The sequence below is a fragment of the Megalobrama amblycephala genome, linkage group LG7, assembly GCF_018812025.1.
Source record: "Megalobrama amblycephala isolate DHTTF-2021 linkage group LG7, ASM1881202v1, whole genome shotgun sequence".
Taxonomy (NCBI): domain Eukaryota; kingdom Metazoa; phylum Chordata; class Actinopteri; order Cypriniformes; family Xenocyprididae; genus Megalobrama; species Megalobrama amblycephala.
In genome coordinates, this window is record NC_063050.1 from 39,210,513 (window position 1) to 39,230,658 (window position 20,146).

Consider the following 20,146-nt stretch of genomic DNA (forward strand, 5'->3'; position numbering starts at 1 on the left):
GTGGTGACGTTGATCCGCGACCATGGTGTGCTGTAGTCCATTTATAGCCTACTGTTAGCTTTTTATATCTGACAACTTTATTTAGGCTTCAAAATGTATAAATGTTGTGTTAACTTGTAAAGATTATCTTGATAGACAAAACGTGTGAGTGTCATAAACCTTTGTTAAACACAGAGCTTATTTTTTTTGTGATTTTTCAAAAGTCTATAGGAAAAATTAATAGGCTTTTGATCGAGGGAACCCGTGCGCCGCTAACTTCTGGTTGGCCTACAAAAACACGTCATCCCTGCGGTAAGATTAAATATTACAGGGCTCATGAAAAAAAAAAGTGTTCACAAATATATGATTTATAATATATACTGCAATATTACTTAAAAAAATAAGAATAGTCAATATTGATTTCATGGGGACTTTAAGCGTTACTGCGCCTTTAAAAAACCTGTTCGGAGGTGCGGGTAGCAGTGCGCATGCTTAAGAATAGAGGAAGTCGGTAATGGTGACGGATGATGTGGACCTGAATCGGTCGAGAGCATCAGCGCGTCTTCAAGAAAGAAAGAAAGAAAAAAAACCTCTTGAAGACGGACTCACGGATATGAAGCGCGGTTTTTGAGAGGTGTTTGAGTTTCTCTGGACAGAGACAGAATACACCCACAGTCTGCGATGATGGCAGAATGCGATCCCACCGACGGCGAGCCGGAGAAAGGCGGCGGAGATTTAACACCGGAGTCGAACTTTCTCACGTCGGAGGTGCCCGCGGTGTTATTTGAAAAGACCCGGCCGGTTCCGTCACTGGGACTTTCGCTGAACCCCGGGGCAGCGGTCCGGATCTCGGACTCGACGGAAAGCGTGCTGACGGAGCTGGAAGCGGACGGGTCGGGGGAAGAGGCGCTTCTGTTGCCAGGACCTGCCGGAAATCTCTCACCTCGGGCTGGAAGAGAGAAAAGGACGCGGAGGAACAGACACAGCTCATCATCTGATAATCTGGCATCTCCAGGTGAGATGATATGAGCTGGATGTTACCGCTCATAATCTGATCAACATTTTGTTCAGATTAAACTGGCTCAAGCTAAAGGTGTCTTCACACACTTCGACACCTTTTGTTTTGCTTCTCTTACATTGTTTTGGTGTATATTTGTTTCAGTGCAATATTTCCGGTTTGCAAATAGCATTCTTTTTTTCCCTTGCTACTTTTTAACAAAACACAATTCACACTTGTTAAGCATAACGCTACTGACCACGCCTTTATTTAAATATAGCCACTCCCCCTTTTCGAATGACAGCCACTTTTCGTCATTTTGTTGTATAATCTGAATTCAATCCGAAAAGAACGCATAAGGGACCAGTCTGCATTAGTTTCCATAGCAACCGCGCGTGTTCTGTTTCTGTTGCGCGCAGTGTTCCAAAAAAACAGCTAATATACCTTGGGGAACTTTGTAAGGGATTAAATCAAAAGCGTTTTACAGAGAAAGTAGAGGTTTTTTTGCCTCCTGCCTTACACATACTGAACAAGTTTTAATGCAAAAGAGTATTAAATATTCTTAAATAAGTCTTGTTCTGCCTGTTACTCCATCTGCTTTATCTCAGAGCATGGTCCATTATGCAACCATGTCCACAGTTCAGATTACATGCTCTTTGGACCTGGAGCACACATGTACAGGTGACACCACATCAGCTGCTGGCATATCTACAGAACTCATGATACGCATGCTTGACTGTTTCTGTGTGCTGCATTTTGTCTTTCCATATGCGTCTGTATATGAAGATTACTTGAGCAGCTGTGGGGTGCATTGATGCAGTAAAGTTTCTTGCATATTAATAACCGGTTCATTTGAATGTGGATAAGCTAGAGAGCAGAAACACACTTTGTTTTTTCTTTGAGATCTACATCTGAGCCTTCAGTGAAAGTCTAGTTTAAATGAAGGTGATATTAGAATTGCATCACTGTGATATGCTATTTTTTTCTTTGTTTTATAGGCAAAGGATGCAAATACCATGTAGTTATGAAATATAAGTGCAGCTTTTACACAACAAAGCAATATGATTGAAAACATCCCAAAAAAGGTCACATTTAACACTTAAAAAATGATTACATTTGTGATGAAATGGAAGTCCCGACAGATCTTTTCTTCCATATTGTGACATACACCAATGAGCAACAACAATAAGATGAAGCGAATATTGTTGATCATCTCCTAACAAGGCCACATATTAAGAATATATGGTAAGCAAACAATCAGTTCTCTTTAATCAATGTGTTGGATGCCGGAGAAATGGGCAGGAATAAAGATCAGGGCTGCGTTTCTCAAAAAGCATTGTGAGCTAAGTTGATTGTAGCGACCATTGGTGTCAATGGTTCTACAATCGAATAAGGCTTACGATGATTTTGGGAAACGCAAAATTGTTATGAAAAGATGGTTGGGTCAGAGTATCTCTGGAACGGCAAGGCTTGTGGATTGCTCTCGGCCAGCAGTGGTGAGAATTTACTGATGAGGGACAAACCTCAAACCGGCGACAGGGTGTTGGACACCCAAGGCTCATCGATGCATGATGGCAGCAAAGGCTATCCCGTCTGGTCCGAGTCAACAGAAGGTCTACTGTGGCACAAGTCACAAAAAAAGTTAATGATGATTATGGGAGGAATGTGTCAACACACAGTGCTGCGCATGGGGCTGCCACAGACCAATCAGAGTGCCAGTGATGACCTCTGTCAGCTGTCGAAAGTGCCTACAGTGGGCACATGAGTGTTAGAACTGGACTTTGTAGCACTCAGAGAAGGTCGCTTTGTCCGATAAATCCCATTTTCTTTTACATCATGTGGATGGCCATGTAGGAGGAGGAGTGTGTAAATTTCATTTCATACCGACTTTAAATTCATTTTTTAAGGTGTTCGAACACAGATGTGTATCCACAGTGTGTGTAAACAACCAGCCTATAATGGTAAAAATCCACCCAATACTTTTTTTATAATCCTCATTTATCATTTTCAATCTCTCAGAACACGCTGTTTGATATTTCCCCCTACTCCTACTTAAGAGTAGGGAAACCCTGCCCATGACTGGTGACGATCTGCCCTGTCAGCATAGACAAACCCCTGAGTGAGAAGCACAGAGTCCGCCATTTCTGTTTACTCGCTGTATCAGCTAGAGATATACAATGACTGTCCCAAAAAACATTACAAATGTTCTGTTGTTGGATGTACCAATGAACATACGAGGCTCCATAGACTCCCGCCAGTCACTGAGGACACTGTGGTTGAAGTTATTACTCAAGGATGGATCAGCACAAACTGTACGTGATCCTCTCCGGAGAGATACTGGTCACGGCAGAGAGAGCTTGCGCACTTTATTACAGTTGTTTTACGGATATAAAGTTTATCAGTTTAAGCACCCCCGAAATGTTATAAAGTAGATCTGTATATATTTGTTTACTGGTAGTTGTTTTTGTGCAGATCGCTGTGCATGTTAATGATAATGCAAGGGAGAGTTTATAGATAAAAGACTTTAATGCGCACTTTTTGTACTGCGTTTTATTCAGCTCTTATGGTGATTTTCTGGAGTGATAACATGCGTATCATCTTTTGTGTGATGTACAGTAAAATTCATTAACTCATCAGAAAAGATCTCCGATTCGAACTAAACACCCCTACAGAGAGTTTCTGACAGCGTGAGATTGTTCTGTTACCTGAGCTCGGAGTATCAGCCCTTGAAGCTCCGCCCTCTTAGGCCATGAGCAGCAGCTCATTTGCATTTAAAGGGCACACATTAAAACGGCACGTTTTTGCTCAGCCCCAAAAAGTGGCAAGTTTAACATGTTATAAAAAATTCTCTGTGGGGTATTATGAGCTAAAACTTCACATACACACTCTGGGGACATCAGAGAAGGTGCAATAAAGGTGCGATAGGTGATTGTATACAGAATTTTATTTATTTATTTTATTTTTGACCATTAAACATATTTTACTGGACTGTAACACTTCTACTCATTTAAGAAAATTGTTTTATTCTGTTGATTCCTTTTAAGAGGTTTTTAACAAAGTAAATCCAAATTTAGAAAGAAAGAAAAAGAAAAAAGAGTTTTTTTTTTTTTTTTTTTTTTGTTATACTGGTTGAATTGTATTGTGTTGTTGAAGAGATTGTATGCTTTCAATGCTAGCAGGCTAACATTAGCATTTCCCAGATCACCTACTGCACCTTTAAATTTGTTCATATTAGATCTAAAACCTAGTTATGCCTCTACTGTAATGTGGAGGTGGATTGAATGCGAGTATATTTGAAAATGGGGAAATTAGTCTTTTTGAAATTATGCAATTTTGGTAGTATGACAAAGACATCTGCGCTTGCATTTGTTATTAATTTCAATGGATTTTTTACTAGATGCTTTCCGGCAGCTGTTCAGCTAGCTATCCATCTGACTGTCCATTTTTTTATTTTTGTGAATGAGATCTCACATCTCACAGCATGTTTACAAAATCAGTTTGATCAAATTTTGAAATGTTAAATGAATTTGGAAATAGTACCAATGCCTTAAAGGTGCCGTAGAACATATTTTTAAAAGATGTAATAAGGTCTAAGGTGTCCCCTGAATGTGTCTGTGAAGTTTCAGCTCAAAATACCCCATAGTTTTTTTTTTTTTTTATTCATTTTTTAATTGCCTATTTTGGGCATCATTAAATATGCGCCGATTCAGGCTGTGCAGCCCCTTTAAATCTTGTGTTCCCCTCCCCCGGAGCTCGCGCTTGACTTAACCAGCATAAACAAAATTTACACAGCTAATATAACCCTCAAAATGGATCTGTACAAAGTGTTCGTCATGCAGCATGTCTAATCGCGTAAGTATGGTATTTATTTGGATGTTTACATTTGATTCTGAATGAGTTTGATAGTGCTCTGGGGCTAAAGCTAACATTACACACTGTTGGAGAGATTTAAACACAACTTCATTCTTTATATGAATTATACAGTCTGCAAGTGTTTAAAAAATGAAAATAACGACAGTCTTGTCTCCGTGAATATAGTAATAAACAATGGTAACTTTAACCACATTTAACAGTACATTAGCAACATGCTAACGAAACATTTAGAAAGGCAATTTACAAATATCACTAAAAATATCATATCATCATGGATCATGTCGGTTATTATCGCTCCATCTGCCATTTTTCGCTGTTGTCCTTGCTTGCTTACCTAGTCTGATGATTCAGCTGTGCACAGATCCAGACATTAATACTGGCTGTCCTTGTGTAATGCCTTGAACATGAGCTGGCATATGCAAATATTGGGGGCGTACATATTAATGATCCAGACTGTTACGTAACAGTCGGTGTTATGTTGAGATTCACCTGTTCTTTGGAGGTCTTTTAAACAAATGAGATTTACATAAGAAGGAGGAAACAATGGTGCTTGAGACTCACTGTATGTCATTTCCATGTACTGAACTCTTGTTAACTATGCCAAGATAAATTCATTTTTTTAATTCTAGGGCACCTTTAATTACACGTGGCTAAGATGAAGTCTTTTAAAAATCAAGCTATTCTGATAATTGATATTGATGACATGCAGATATGTTTTCTGAGGTGTGTGTTGTATGGGTGTGTCTGTGTGTACAAGAGAGTGAAAGTGTTCTTGTCTTCTAAATGTTTAATGGCCATCAGAGAGGTTCTATCTGTCTGTGTCTAATGGACTCTTATTCATCAGCTGTCTATGCATGTTTTACCTTTTAGAGCCTATGTAGACCACTTTGTGTTAGTTTTACTGCAGTGTATGCATTCATTGTAGTAGATTCTGAAAAAAAGAATGAGAGTTGTGGTGAAATCCATAGTGATATGAATAAAAACCTCTATGAGCTACAGGTATCATGTGACATGTATGTGTGCTAGGCTTTGTTCACACTGGTTTTCAAACTTAATCTTTGTGACTTAATGTCTACGTTGTTATTTTGCAAGTGATTTAATCTGATAATCTGTTTGTGCAGTGTAGTTGTTGCTATAGTAATAATGCATACGTATCTGCAAGATGCCGCGTGGCTCTTTCAACAGCCAAGGGCGTCAAACCACTCACGGATGTGGCTTTGATTAGGTTTGTAAACTTCGGGTTTTGTGTGGTTTGTTGAGACTACAAAAAAACAATCCTTTTGAATCATATGCACCATTTTTTTTTTTTTTTTTTTTTGCTGCCTTTCTATACAAAGCTTCAGTGAGCAAGTTGTGTTTGTAGTTCAGTGTTAATAAGAAACATTAAAAGCCCTCTTTAGTTTGGAATGGATGGTGACCTGATCATCTGATCTGATCATCAGCTGCCTCTTCGCAGATCACACCAGTGTGTAATTTACATGTGAAACATCCCTGATACAAGTGTAAGCATTAGGAATCCGACTTAATTAAAGGGTCAAAAATATAAAAAAAAAAAAATATTCTTTGATATTTTGAAATAAAAGTCTGAGTATCACAAATATACTTTACACTCTCAAGCTGATAGCTCAGTTCATCCACAGTCCAAAATGGCCATGAAAAATTAAATATTGCAAAAAAAAGTACAATTTTAAGTGGACCTCAGAGACTAAATGATTAAAGAACAATATAATATGCACCCTGAACACTGTATTTTTCAAAGTTAAAAAAAATTTAAATGCATATTATTGGAGTATGTTTTACAAGAAAATGCTATTTCATTCTTCTTCAAAATTTCATGTTTAATGCAGTGTGTTACTTGCTGTTTCGTTGTAATTATTGGTGAAATGTACTAGACACTTCTGAGTGAAAATTTAGTGAAAAAGTAAATCCTACAGCTGTTTTAGTAGCACTACAAAATAAATAAAATGAATAAATAAATAAAAATAAAAAAATCTGATAGGAAGTTCCAACATCATGTGTTCCATATTGTAAGAGATAAGGAAGAGGATTAGGGCAAAGCAATAATAAAAAAATAAAACCATCTCGAGATTAAAGTCATTCAATTACGAGAAAAAACTCGTTGAATTTCGAGAAAAAAGTCGAGATAAAATGTTGAGAATAAAGTCATTAAATTACGAAAAAAGTCGTTCAATTACGAGAACAAATTCGTTAAATTATGAATTTGTTCTCGTAATTTAACGACTTTTTTCGTAATTTAATGACTTTATTCTCATAATTTAATGAGTTTATTCTCAACATTTTATCTCAACTTTTTTCTCAATTTAACGACATTTTTCTCATAATTTAACGAATTTGTTCTCATAATTTAACGACTTTTCTCGTAATTTAATGACTTTATTCTCAACATTTTATCTCAACTTTTTTTCTCAATTTAACGACTTTTTTCTCATAATTTAACGAATTTGTTCTCGTAATTTAACGACTTTTCTCGTAATTTAATGACTTTATTCTCAACATTTTATCTTGACCTTTTTTCTCGAAATTTAACGAGTTTTTTCTTGTAATTTAACAACTTTAATCTCGAGATGGTTTTATTTTTTTATTATTGCTTGGCCCTAATCCTCTTCCGTAAAGATACGTCCAGCCAAGTACTGTTTTTTTTGTTTGTTTGTTTGTTTGTTTGTTTGTTTGTTTGTTTGTTTGTTTGTTTTTTTTGACCCTTTGCAAAGACCCGCCCCCCCCTTAGTTACTGTTGCTTTGTCCAACAAGCCATGGTGCTGTCACGCCACACAGAGTGAAAAATACATTGCGAAGCAAAGAGGACACTGACAACACGTCGACAGACAAGACAGAGCAGGTTACTTATGACATTAAACAAAGTCCTAGCTTTCAAATTGTGTAATTTAAGAAATTCGAACAATAAAAACCATTTTGTGGCTCTTAAATGTGTCGTGACAGATTGCTGTAGCGCCTCAGCTCAAGAGGCTCGTGAACCAATCATCATCATCTCTTCCTACTTATAGCATCAAATAAACTTGAATGAACATGAGAAGGAATGTTGTTTCAAACACGGAAAGACATAAATACACACCATTTTTCAAGTTCAAGTCCACCGAGGTTAATCTTCTAACTCCTGACTGCTTTGTCGGACAAAATGGCGGATACGGCATTATGATTGTTTTGATCACTTGTCAGTCAAACTCCTGGCGAAGGCTCAATTAGATGAAGTCAGATCTAATGGGAGTTTGCAGCTGATTGTAAAAAAAGGTGGTGTTTAAATGGATGAAATGATTGGAGAAGTCCTGCATGCATCACCAGAGAGAGATATGTTATTTTTTCAGGAAGATCAAGTTTTTGATTAAAAATTACGAAGTCATGCTTTTAAAAAAAATAAATAAAATTGAATTAAAAATAGAAAGGTGAATTTCCTTTTCATGCCAAATGTAAGGAATAAGAACAAGTCATGTTTGTGGTGAATACATTGTGTGCGCACATACCAGTGTTCTTAGCTTGTACAGGAATTTTACTAGCTGGATTCTGTTTTGTCTACATCTTTCTTTTGCCAAATTTTACAAAGTAGGTATGAGAACCCACATACGGTATAAGCTGTCAAGACCTGGTACGGCACATGAAAATATTGCATTTGCTAGTCTTTAGATGAATCGCTTTGATATTGAACCTTTCATTTAACACCAATATAATATAATATAATATAATATAATATAATATAATATAATATAATATAATATAATATAATATAATATAATATAATATAATATAATATATAATATAATATAATATAATACATTTAACACATAATATAATATAATACATTTAACACATATATAATATAATATAATATAATATAATATAATATAATATAATATAATATAATATAATATAATACATTTAACACATATATAATATAATACATTTAACACATATATAATATAATATAATATATATATAATATAATATAATACATTTAACACATATATAATATAATACATTTAACACATATATAATATAATACATTTAACACATATATAATATAATATAATATAATATAATATAATATAATATAATATAATACATTTATTTATTTATTTTTCATCCCAGCTTTTTTGCACTCCAGAAATGCACAGTGCTCTTTTAATTTTTTTATGTTTTTGAAGGCTGGTTTGCAGACAGAGCAAAAGTGTTTGACTAAATTGCATGCTCACTAGTGATTCAGCTTTGAAGCTTGGAATTCTAGGAGTAGGTTCAATTTTGTTCCAGATAAAAATGGCCTTGAGCATGAATTTCACTCTGATGGAAATTATTAAAAGAAAATCATTCCCCAAAACGTTCTGCTATATGGCCTTTTGAGATGAGGGGACATATTTACATATAAATTCAGACATACAAGATAATATATTCACTGCACTGTACATTTGACTCACTTTGTATGCGTGCATATAGGTAATAGCAGTGGAGAATTCAACCATTTCCCAGAAGACCCAGAGTTTGGAGAGATTATCCAGAGGGCGGAGCAGGCAATAGAAAATGGTGTCTTTCCTGAACGCATCTCGCAAGGATCCAGCGGAAGCTACTTTGTCAAGGATCCTAAAGGGGTATGTGTATTTAAATAAATGTTGAGATTGTCCCTAATAAAATCATTTTTAAGCACCATAACAGAGGAACATTTACATTTAGTAATTTAGCAGACGCTTTTGTCCAAAGCGCCTTAGAACAATAGAAGCAGTTGAAGAACATGCAAGTGCTGTAACAAGGCCCATTTAGTCTAGCACAGTACATGTATCAAGTTTTTTTGTTTTTTATATATATATATATTAGAAAACGGAGAATAGAAAGTGTTAATATAAATGGGTCAAATGTTGATGAAAAAGATGCGGGGTTGAATTCAACCCAGGCTTGAATTAGGCAGGTCATTCCACCAGCAGGGAACTGTCAAGGAGAAGGTCCATGAAAGTGATTTTGTACCTCTTTGGGATGGCACCACAAGGTGCCTTTCACTTGCAGAATGCAAGCTTTTGGAGGGCACATGAGTATGAAGTAGTGAGTTTAGGTATAGGGGTGCAGAGCCAGTGATTGTTCTGTTGGCAAACATCAGTGCCTTGAATTTGATGCGAGTGGCTTTTGGCAGCCAGTGCAAATTGATGAAGAGAGGTGTGACATGCTTTCTTCGGTTCATTAAAGACCAATCTCGGTGCCACATTCTGGATCAGTTGCAGAGCTTTAACAGTACATGGAAGGCCTGCCAAGAGAGCATTACAAAATGTTTTAACCTTGATAGAACTAAAGCTTGGACAAGGAGTTGTGTAGCATGCTCTGATAGGAAGGGCCTGATCTTCCTAATGTTGTATAAGGCAAATCTGCAGGACCGGGCAGTTCTAGCGTTGTGCTCTATGAAGTTTAGCTGATCATCAAACACAACTCCAGGCTTCCTGACTGTTCTGGAAGGAGTTATGGTTGATGAGCCTAGATGAATGGAGAAGCTGTGATGAGGTGTTGGGTTGGCTGAAACCACAAACGGTTCTTTCTTGGCAAGGTTGAGTTGAGGTGATGGTCCTTTATCCAGCAAGAATGAGAGGTAGAGTTGTGTGTCATCAGCATAGCAGAGATGGGGAAAAGCCATGCTTCTGAATGACAGATCCTAGTGATGTCATGTAAATGGAGAAGAGAAGTGGTCCAAGCACTGAGCCCTGAGGCACCCCTTCAGCTAGATGTTGCGACTTAGACACCTCACCCCTCCAATATACACCCTGAAGGACCTACCTGAGAGATAAGACTTGAACCACTGGAGTGTGGTTCTTTAGATGCCCATTTTCTTGAGGGTTGACAGGGAAATCTGGTGGTCAGTTGTGTCAAAAGCAGCAGACAGATCCAGCAAAATAAGTACTGATGGTTTGGAAACTGGACTGTTCACTGCTTATATAAATACAGTCCTATTAAATCACGGAATTGAACCGCTATTTATGACATTTGTTTTGATTAAAAACAAGCATGACTGACACACTGCAAGCAGAGAGAATGTATATCTCATTTCTGCTCGCCTTAAACACAAATAGACTCCCTCATTTTAGAACATTTGCAGTAGATGGACGAAAGTGCTGTTGTGTTCTGACACTTTGAAAGCAAAACCAAATGTTCAGAAACCAAAATATAAACGTGTGGTGAGCTCACTCCAGCAGGGGGAGGGGGTTGCAATCGCACTCTGGTGAAAGCACCCTTAGAACACCTAGAACTTCTTAGTGCTTTTTAGTTGGTGTATGATGAGCAGTTTGCACACCACATCATGAGTGTCTACCGTTAGATTATGTATGCATGATCACCTCTCTTCTGTGAGCTAAACACATACATTTATGCATGAACGTCATTACTTTGGATTTGTTCTCTCCGAAAGCATTTCCACTTTACTGCGTGATTCATTGTAATTACATTCAAATCTAGTTAAATGTGATTTTTTTTTTTGATTCCTCTATCTTCTCTTCTTCAGAAAATCATTGGTGTATTTAAACCAAAATCAGAGGAGCCTTATGGTCACTTAAACCCTAAATGGACCAAATATTTCCATAAAGTCTGCTGCCCGTGCTGTTTTGGCCGTGGCTGCCTCATTCCTAACCAAGGCTACCTCTCTGAGGCAGCTGCCTCACTCGTGGACCAAAAACTGGGTTTGGGGATCGTACCCAAAACTAAGGTGAGGATGGGCATTATATTTAAATTTGCCTTAAAATAAAGCGAGGAATTAAGAACCAAACATTTTGTCTTTTTTCTTTTCAGGTTGTAAATTTGGCAAGCGAGACTTTTCACTATAGTGCAATTGACCGTGCCAAATCCCGTGGTAAGAAATATGCATTGGAGAAAGTCCCCAAAGTTGGACGGCGGTTTCACAGAGTTGGCCTTCCTCCAAAGGTAACGAAACGCCTCATTAATTCTATCCTTTCATTTTTATCTAGGGATAAACTCACTTTCTTATGTGGAAGACAAAAGGAAATATTTTGTTAATGTTCACGTTGCTCTTTTTCATGCAACAAAAGCATGACTTGACACTTCTAGGTTTTCTGAAGCCATACAATTGCTTAGTATTATTATTTGCTGAAAATGTTGAGTTTCGCTGTAGCTCTAAAATGTCATTTGCTCTTTCACATGTTTGTGACCAAATGTTTTAGATATTAAACCTTTCTTGGCACGTTATGTTTGAATGCATGGAAGAGAATTGAGAGCAGCAGAGGATTCTCTTGTTGTTCTCTTTTGTGTAGGTGGGCTCATTTCAGCTGTTTGTGGAGGGCTATCATGAAGCAGACTACTGGCTGAGGAAGTTTGAGGCGGAGCCTCTTCCAGAGAACATGAGGAAGCAGCTTCAGTCTCAGTTTGAGAGGCTGGTGGTGCTGGATTATGTAATTAGAAACACAGGTATGCAATGATGAACAATGGCTAATGCCCAAAGACATTATAATTCATAAAATTAACTGATGTTAAAGTTAATTTTATAAATTATAATGTCTTTGGGTATTAGCAATTGTTCTTGAAAGCTTAGTTTCCATTTAATCTCATAGTTACTAGAGTTATTTTTTACTAAAAAAGAGCTATGCTATAGAATAACTTGATATTAGTCACTACTGTAAAAAAAAAAAAAGAAAAAAAAAGAATGCTTTTTACACTTTTTGGAGTGTATTATTATGGAGTGTGCGCACGAGTTACTATTTTGTTCCCTCGATCTATAAATCATGCGCATGATTTATAAATTGAGGGAACGAAATAGTAAATCATGCGCACAATTTAATTTTTTTTCTTGCGTGTCATGTGCGGGGCTCCATACAAAACGGTGGTTGCCATGGTTTTTTTTTTTTTTTTTTTCCCCACAGCCAGGCTTTTACATGCTTTTTCTTCCTCCCGCACCATACAAATGTGCCATGTATTTGAGCACAACATTTACCCATATGAAAGAAATGCTAATTGTTTACTGTGTCTTTGAAAAGGAAATCTGATATCTCTTTTGGCTTCTTCAGACAGAGGGAACGATAACTGGTTGATCAAGTATGAAAAGCCAGGCGATGGAGAGCTGACAGAGAAGGTGAGCTGGGGGATATTTATAGAGCTTCTCTGCTGGGCAGCTCAAAGAAAATGGCATGACTGAGAACCATGTGCCTGCTGTAATGGAAGCAGGCAAATGCAGGGGTGTCATATTCCTATTTTTCATATGCCAAATGACCATATGTGGTGTGTGTATATGTATATGTATATGTATATGTATAGATATAGATATAGACATATTTGTAGAGTTTCAGTGACATTACAGCATTAAACTACTACATATAATGTTGAATATAATGTACAATAATGCAATAGGGGAATGTTTGTGAGTTCTGATAATGCCAAATGTCTGATTTTACAAGTGAAAAATGGCCTACATTATTTTAAATATATGTAGTTGGTGACAGAGTGCAAGTATATGTGTCTAACACAATTCTGTATTTTCAGCTTCAGAATCATGAATATTTTTATTCTGGTGTCACTATTGACCTGTGCATTGGGGACCAGGACTAAGTCTAAGCCTATTTAAGTCCACCTTGTAATACGAAATTTAGCATTTTAATCAATAGTACATTTTTGTTAACTTTTTACCATATGCCTTAGAAGCTATAATATAAAAAAAAAAAAAAAAAAAAAAATTCTTCTTTATTTTGGCTTAAAGCATTGCGATAGTATTGCATCATGAGTTCGGTAACGCGATAGTGTCGTATCGTGACATGAATGTATCGTTACACCCCTTGTATATACATCTCTTAGTAAACAGTTCCTCCCATATTCACAGTAAATCTCTTTAAACATCACATCACGTCAAACATAAGACTTATTCAGTGTTGTGAAAGCAGCTTTGTTGGAGTTCTTTCTATATTTCTATTTGATTAAGTTGCTGCAAAGGTTAAATTATGGATGTAATGATGATTGTTTCTTAGTCCCACACAAATGCTGAGTTTCTCTTCCATTGTCTTTTTTCAGGAATCTGAATGGACTGACCCAAAAGACTCAGCCATAAAGATTGCAGCTATAGATAATGGTTTGGCCTTCCCTTTTAAGCACCCTGATGAGTGGAGAGCATGTAAGGAAAATTTCATTCTAATATTCTGATTTGGTGATTGGGAAAAATTTATTTTTAAACAACATTGAAATAGTTTATTTTATCTACCATTTCAAATATTTAAGCATAAATGCAACATAAATACAGTCTTGTATGTCCAGATTTTACAGACTGAATGCTTAACAGAATAAATGATTGGTGTTTTGGTGCGTGCAGATCCGTTCCACTGGGCTTGGTTGCCTCAGGCCAAAGTGCCCTTCTCCCAGGAGACCAGAGACCTTGTGCTCTCACGCATTTCTGACATGAACTTTGTACAGGACCTCTGTGAGGACCTTTATGAGATGTTCAAGGTAGGAAATCTAGTGTAACAATATTCTTACCATTCAGTTGCTTTGGCTGTAGTTTATTTAGAGACTCGACTTCTTGGACAGGGCTTTAGCTGGCTGTCATTCCGGTTTCTGTTAGCAAGTTGAAGCTTGGCATGCTGTCAGCACACTAAAACCCTTAAAGAAGTTGCGTCACTAAATTCATCCCTTTTTAAGTGGCACTGCTAAAAATATTCAAGCTAAAATTCAGAAAACTAAGAAAAAGTCTAGAAAAATCATTTAACTGACCATTTAACTAACCTCACTAAATCTGGTTTCACTGGTTTGCAGTGCAATAGGTTGATCATTTTTGCATCAATTAGCAAGAATCTTGTTCTTTTTAAAGTTGAGTGAGTTTTCACATTAAGCACTTTGTGTTTTCAGACGGATAAAGGGTTTGACAAAACCATGTTTGAGAAACAGATGTCCGTTATGAGAGGACAGGTATGTTTTATGTGTTGTGATCATTTTACATTATGCTTTCTCTGCTATTCCAGAAACAGCTCACATGTCTCATTCTCACTAAGTACTGGAGCTCTTCACAATGAAAAATTCACTGCTAACGTATATTAATACACCCATTCAGGAAGCTATTTTCAGCCTATCACAGTTGAGATGTGGACCTGAATTTAGACCTCAGATTTTGCAATGCCAAGAACAGGATTGTCTCTATCATTATTACATAATTTCTTTCTGCAAATGTATGATTTAGTTTGTCCAGTGGTCTCTTATATGCTATTTTACATTAGTTTAGAGGTCATTAAGAATTGTTTTTTTTTTTTCAAAATGTTTTTGAATTAAGTATTTTATGCTCACCAAGGTTGCATTTGTTTTCAAATAAAGTAATATTGTGAAATTTTATTACAATTTAAAATTCTCTCTCTCTCTCTCTCTCTCTGTCTCTGTGTCTCTCTCTCTCTCTCTATATATATATATACAGTATATATATATATATATATATATATATATATATATATATATATATATATATATATATATATATATATATATATATATATATATATATATATATATATATATATATATATAACATTTTAAAATATATTTATAAACATTTATTATTATCAATGTTGAAAACCATTCTGCTGCTTAATATTTTTGTGTGAAAATTGATGTATTTTTTTCAGGATTCTTTGAATTACGTTTAAAAAACAGCTTTTATTTTAAAGATTTTTAACATTTTTGTTTTTTTTACTCTCGCTTTTGACCAATTTGAAGCATCCTTGCTGAATAAAAGTATTAAATTAATTTAAACAAAAAAAATCTTTTTAGAAGCTAACCATTGGAGTTAATCAGGAAGTTGTATTGTGTTGTAAGAGCTGTAAAGTCGCACTTTCCTGTTCTTCTCGAATAGATCTTAAACCTGACCCAGGCTTTGAAAGATGGGAAGAGCCCCATCCAGTTGGTGCAGATGCCTCGTGTGGTGGTGGAGAGGAGCCGCGGAGGAGGCCAGGGTCGTGTGGTCCAACTGGGCAATGCTTTTACCCAGACGTTTCACTGCAAGAGACCCTTTTTCACCTCCTGGTAAAGGGGCCTCAAAGAGAGGAGGAAGACTGGATTGAAAATGGACGAGGGTCCTATACTAGACGGTAAGGGCAGATTCAGACACTGGATGGAGAACTTTTCTGATAAGGACTTCCTGGATGAATGTAGCAAAGAGAGAGACTTAAAAGACTGCACAGAGGTCTGTTGTGGAGGATCTGAGGCCTTTTGTTTTCCTGAGCCTTTTTCCAGAATTCTCCTCTTCAGCTCACTTTGGCTGTCAAGTTGGAATGTCAAAAGGGAATCGTTCTTTGAAAATGTTGAAGTTTTGTCGTGACAGCCTTTCTCAACTGCCAATTATTTTGTAAGTATAAATATAGATATTATAAATGAAGAATGATGCATAAAATGTAATTTAAACTTGAAAAAATGCTTGAATGTATCCTGCAAGTTTACATTTTACACTTCTCCTGAGGACATTTCAACACCAAGGAACACTGGTGACCGTGGTATTTAATATGATGAATGTATTTGCTGATCATGTAACAGGATGCTGGTAACAGTATATACATTGTTAAAAGTGGGTGATTTGAAGCCCCTGGTTAAAGTATAATTCCAAAAGGTGTTTTTCTCTTTCACACAATCCTGTGTATGCATCTTGGACTTTGTATTCCAGCTGAACGGTTGCTAAAGTAGAGCTGTATATTAAAAATTAAGTAAATAAAAAAAATAAAAATAAAAATAAAGCTTTGGTATTGGTAAAAATAGACCTAGTGTTATTTATTTTTAAGTTTTCAATTTGTTTGTAGTCGATCATACCCTCTGAGGCCGGCATTCTTATTTTTATTTATTTATTTATTTTGCAGCTTTTCCTCCGTAATCCACTGTTAAATGCTTTTGTTAAACCACTGTTAAATGCTTTTTTTTTTGTTTTTGTTTTTTTTTTTGCATATAAAATGAAAAGTTTTTTTTTTTTTTTACATTTTTACAAAAGATTTAAAAAAAAAAAAAAAATTATTTACTTAAAGGGATAGTTCACCCAAAAATGAAAATTTGATGTTTATCTGCTTACCCCCAGGGCATCCAAGATGTAGGTGACTTTTTTTCTTCAGTCGAACGCAAATTATGATTTTTAACTGCAACCGCTGCCCTCTGTCAGTCAAATAATAGCAGTGGATAGGAACTTCAACTATAACAGTAAATAAAACTTGCTTAGACAAATCCAAATCCGGCTCGTGACGACACATTAATGTCTTAAGACACGAAACGATCGGTTTGTGTGAGAAACCGAACAGTATTTATATCATTTTTTACCTTTAATACACCATGTCCAACTCCGTTCAGCTTCCGGTGTGTGAGGTCTGATCGCGCTCTGACAACGGAAGTGTTGTCTCGCGCTCATTGAAGTATATGGGCGAGACATCACTTCCGTCGTCAGAACGCGTTTTTTGACCTCACTAACAGGAAGCTGAACGGAGTTGGACATAGTGGTGTTTTAGAGGTAAAAAATGATATAAATACTGTTCGGTTTCTCACACAAACCGATCGTTTCGTGTCTTAAGACATCAATGTGTCGTCACGAGCCGCAGGGTTTAATTTGGATTTGTCTAAGCAAGTTTTATTTACTGTTATAGTTGAAGTTCCTATCCACTGCTATTATTTGACTGACAGACGGCAGCGGTTGCAGTTAAAAATCATAATTTGCGTTCGACTGAAGAAACAAATTCACCTACGTCTTGGCTGCACTGGGGGTAAGCAGATAAACATCAAATTTTCATTTTTGGGTGAACTATCCCTTTTAATTAAAAAAAATAATTTATTTTCCCCCTCAATTCTCGTGTTTTCACTCAAAAACACTATTTTTGAATGCCGTTTGAGGCAATGGGCTCTAATGGATCTCAACTTTTTTTTTTTTTTTCTTTTTTTTTTTATTATTTCAAGCCTTTTCCCCACCCCACTCCAACCCCTATACCCAATAAAATAATTTTAGATCTTGGCATAACTAAAAAGATGTATATTTCCTTTTAAAAGAGTAATATTAAGAGTAATTTTATCTTATTACTAAGTAGTTTTATCTTATTCTAATGATTGTTTTCTTATTTTACATCATTTTAAGTCATCTTGAGGCCCCTTAGTGGGCCCTGGTCCCCTGGTTGATAACCAAAAGCTCTGAGGTACTTGTAGTCTTGTTCTGTCATTGTGCTGCCACCCTGTGGACACTTTAAGTAATGAAAACTGGACCCACTTAGCTCATCCACCTTGCTTACTGTATATGCAGTGAAGAAAGTGTTCATGTTTTCAGTGTTTTTGCTTTAAACTTGGTAGTACCTACCTGTATATACCTAGGGCGAGTAATATTTTTGTAACAGAAGTCCTGTTCCAGAAGAAGAAGTGACTTGTGTGAACTACGTCTGCTACTTCTACTGTGTACGGAGTGCTGCAGGTACTTCTAGTGACCAATAGGTGGCAGTGTTCACTTACGAACGAACACCACTTTCTCATGGGCTGAGACAGAATCCCAATGATAACATCGACCACATCCTAAATAGTTTTCTCCTTGCTGTATCTCGCATGTCAAAACAACCCAAAAAGTTGATTAATCACCCATTGTCGCTGGACTGAGAGAAACGAGTACACAATTTGCTGTTCAATCATGTTCCCTTAAAGGGTTGGTTCACCCAAAAATGGAAATTCTGTCATTACTCACCCTCATGCCGTTCCACACCTGTAAGACCTTCGTTAATCTTCAGAACACAAATTAAGATATTTTAGTTGAAATCCGATGGCTCAGTGAGGCCTGCATAGCCAGCAATGACATTTCCTCTGTCAAGATCCATAAAGGTACTAAAAACATTTTTAAATCAGTTCATGTGAGTACAGTGGTTCAGTATTAATATTATAAAGCGATGAGAATATTTTTGGTGCGTAATGAATCAGCGTGTGGAATCAGCGGTTCGGGGCGCCAAAGTCACATGATTTCAGCAGTTTGGTGGTTTGACACGCGATCCGAATCATGATTCAACACGCTGATTCATTATGCTCTGAAGCTTCTTGAAGCAGTGTTTTGAAATCGGCCATCACTAAAGTCGTGTTTTTTTTTTTGTTTTTTTTGTTTTTTGGCACACCAAAAATATTCTCGTCGCTTTATAATATTAATATTGAACCACTGTACTCCCATGAACTGATTTAAATATGTTTTTAGTACATTAATGGATCTTGAGAGAGGAAATGGCATTGCTCCCTATGCAGGCCTCACTGAGCCATCATATTTCAACAAAAATATCTTAATTTGTGTTCCGAAGATTAACAAAGGTCTTACGGGTGTGGAACGACATGAGGGTGAGTAATAAAATTCTAACCCTTTAAACAAACAATGTCTATCAAATATATATTTGTATGTGAAATGATGATGCTATAGGGAATCGGCTGAAATAAACTGCCTTGGTTTGTCAAATGGACAAAGTTGTTACTTTTGACTACAAGTTTACAGTTTCCTGAAAGTATTAGCACCTGCATAGATTCAAACTAACTACAAAAAGACATCAGACCTTAAACGTTAAACTGATTGAACTAAAAAACAAACCTATATAAGCATGTACTGTATTTGTGAAACATTATAAAGGCAGACTGTTCTATTAAAATTAGGCCATGCTATTTATTTTCATATTGCATTCATAATGCTTAATACATATTCTTGTAAATAATTGCAACTACTGATATTTAAGAAATTTTGGTATCCTAGCGCTAGTGCTGCTTCATTAAGCACAGAAATAATGTACTGACAAGAATAAATGACATTCAATAAATTATTGATGTTTTATTGCTAATGTTATTACCTTTTGTTCTACATAGTTTGCCACATGTGACCTGTCTGACAAGAAAACTGTCGATGTGGTCATAAACTGCATACACACAATCTTGAGGAATTTGTCCTCCTGTTTTCCCTCTTACATATTAACTCGCTATCATTTATCAATGTGGGAACTCTCCTCTAACTCATTCTCAGAAGAAAGAGGGAAAGCTCTGGAATGTTCTTCTCTCACACTCTCTATAGTACATCCACCCCAACTTTCTTCACACACGTATCTTATCTGTCCTTTCCTGGCTTGTTTTTCAGTTCCCAGAAAAACACTTTTTTTTTTTTTTTTTTTTTTTTTTTTCCTTGTTGGATTGGTTCATAAATGTAACTCCATAAGAGGGGTTATATGCCTTTCTTGGAAATCAGATTGCTGGAAGTGTTGAGGGTGTAAAGGTGATGGATTTGTCTGGCCTCGGCTTGCAGGCTTTGCAATGACAATTCCCTCTTTGTTTGAGCGGCATAGATGCATTATGTAAGCAGATGCT

At 36.3% G+C, this 20,146-nt stretch overlaps 1 protein-coding gene across 1 annotated transcript; it reads left to right on the forward strand.

The window, feature by feature from the left end:
* Window positions 1-463: 463 nt before the first annotated feature.
* On the forward strand, window positions 464-16,569 carry pi4k2b (phosphatidylinositol 4-kinase type 2 beta). Its single transcript, XM_048197419.1, has 10 exons — window positions 464-994; window positions 9,311-9,462; window positions 11,349-11,549; window positions 11,633-11,764; window positions 12,112-12,265; window positions 12,862-12,926; window positions 13,856-13,955; window positions 14,151-14,284; window positions 14,684-14,743; window positions 15,675-16,569. Exons 1-10 carry the CDS (start codon window positions 661-663, stop codon window positions 15,846-15,848), a joined length of 1,506 nt encoding a protein of 501 aa, XP_048053376.1. The 5' UTR covers window positions 464-660; the 3' UTR covers window positions 15,849-16,569.
* Window positions 16,570-20,146: the final 3,577 nt, after the last annotated feature.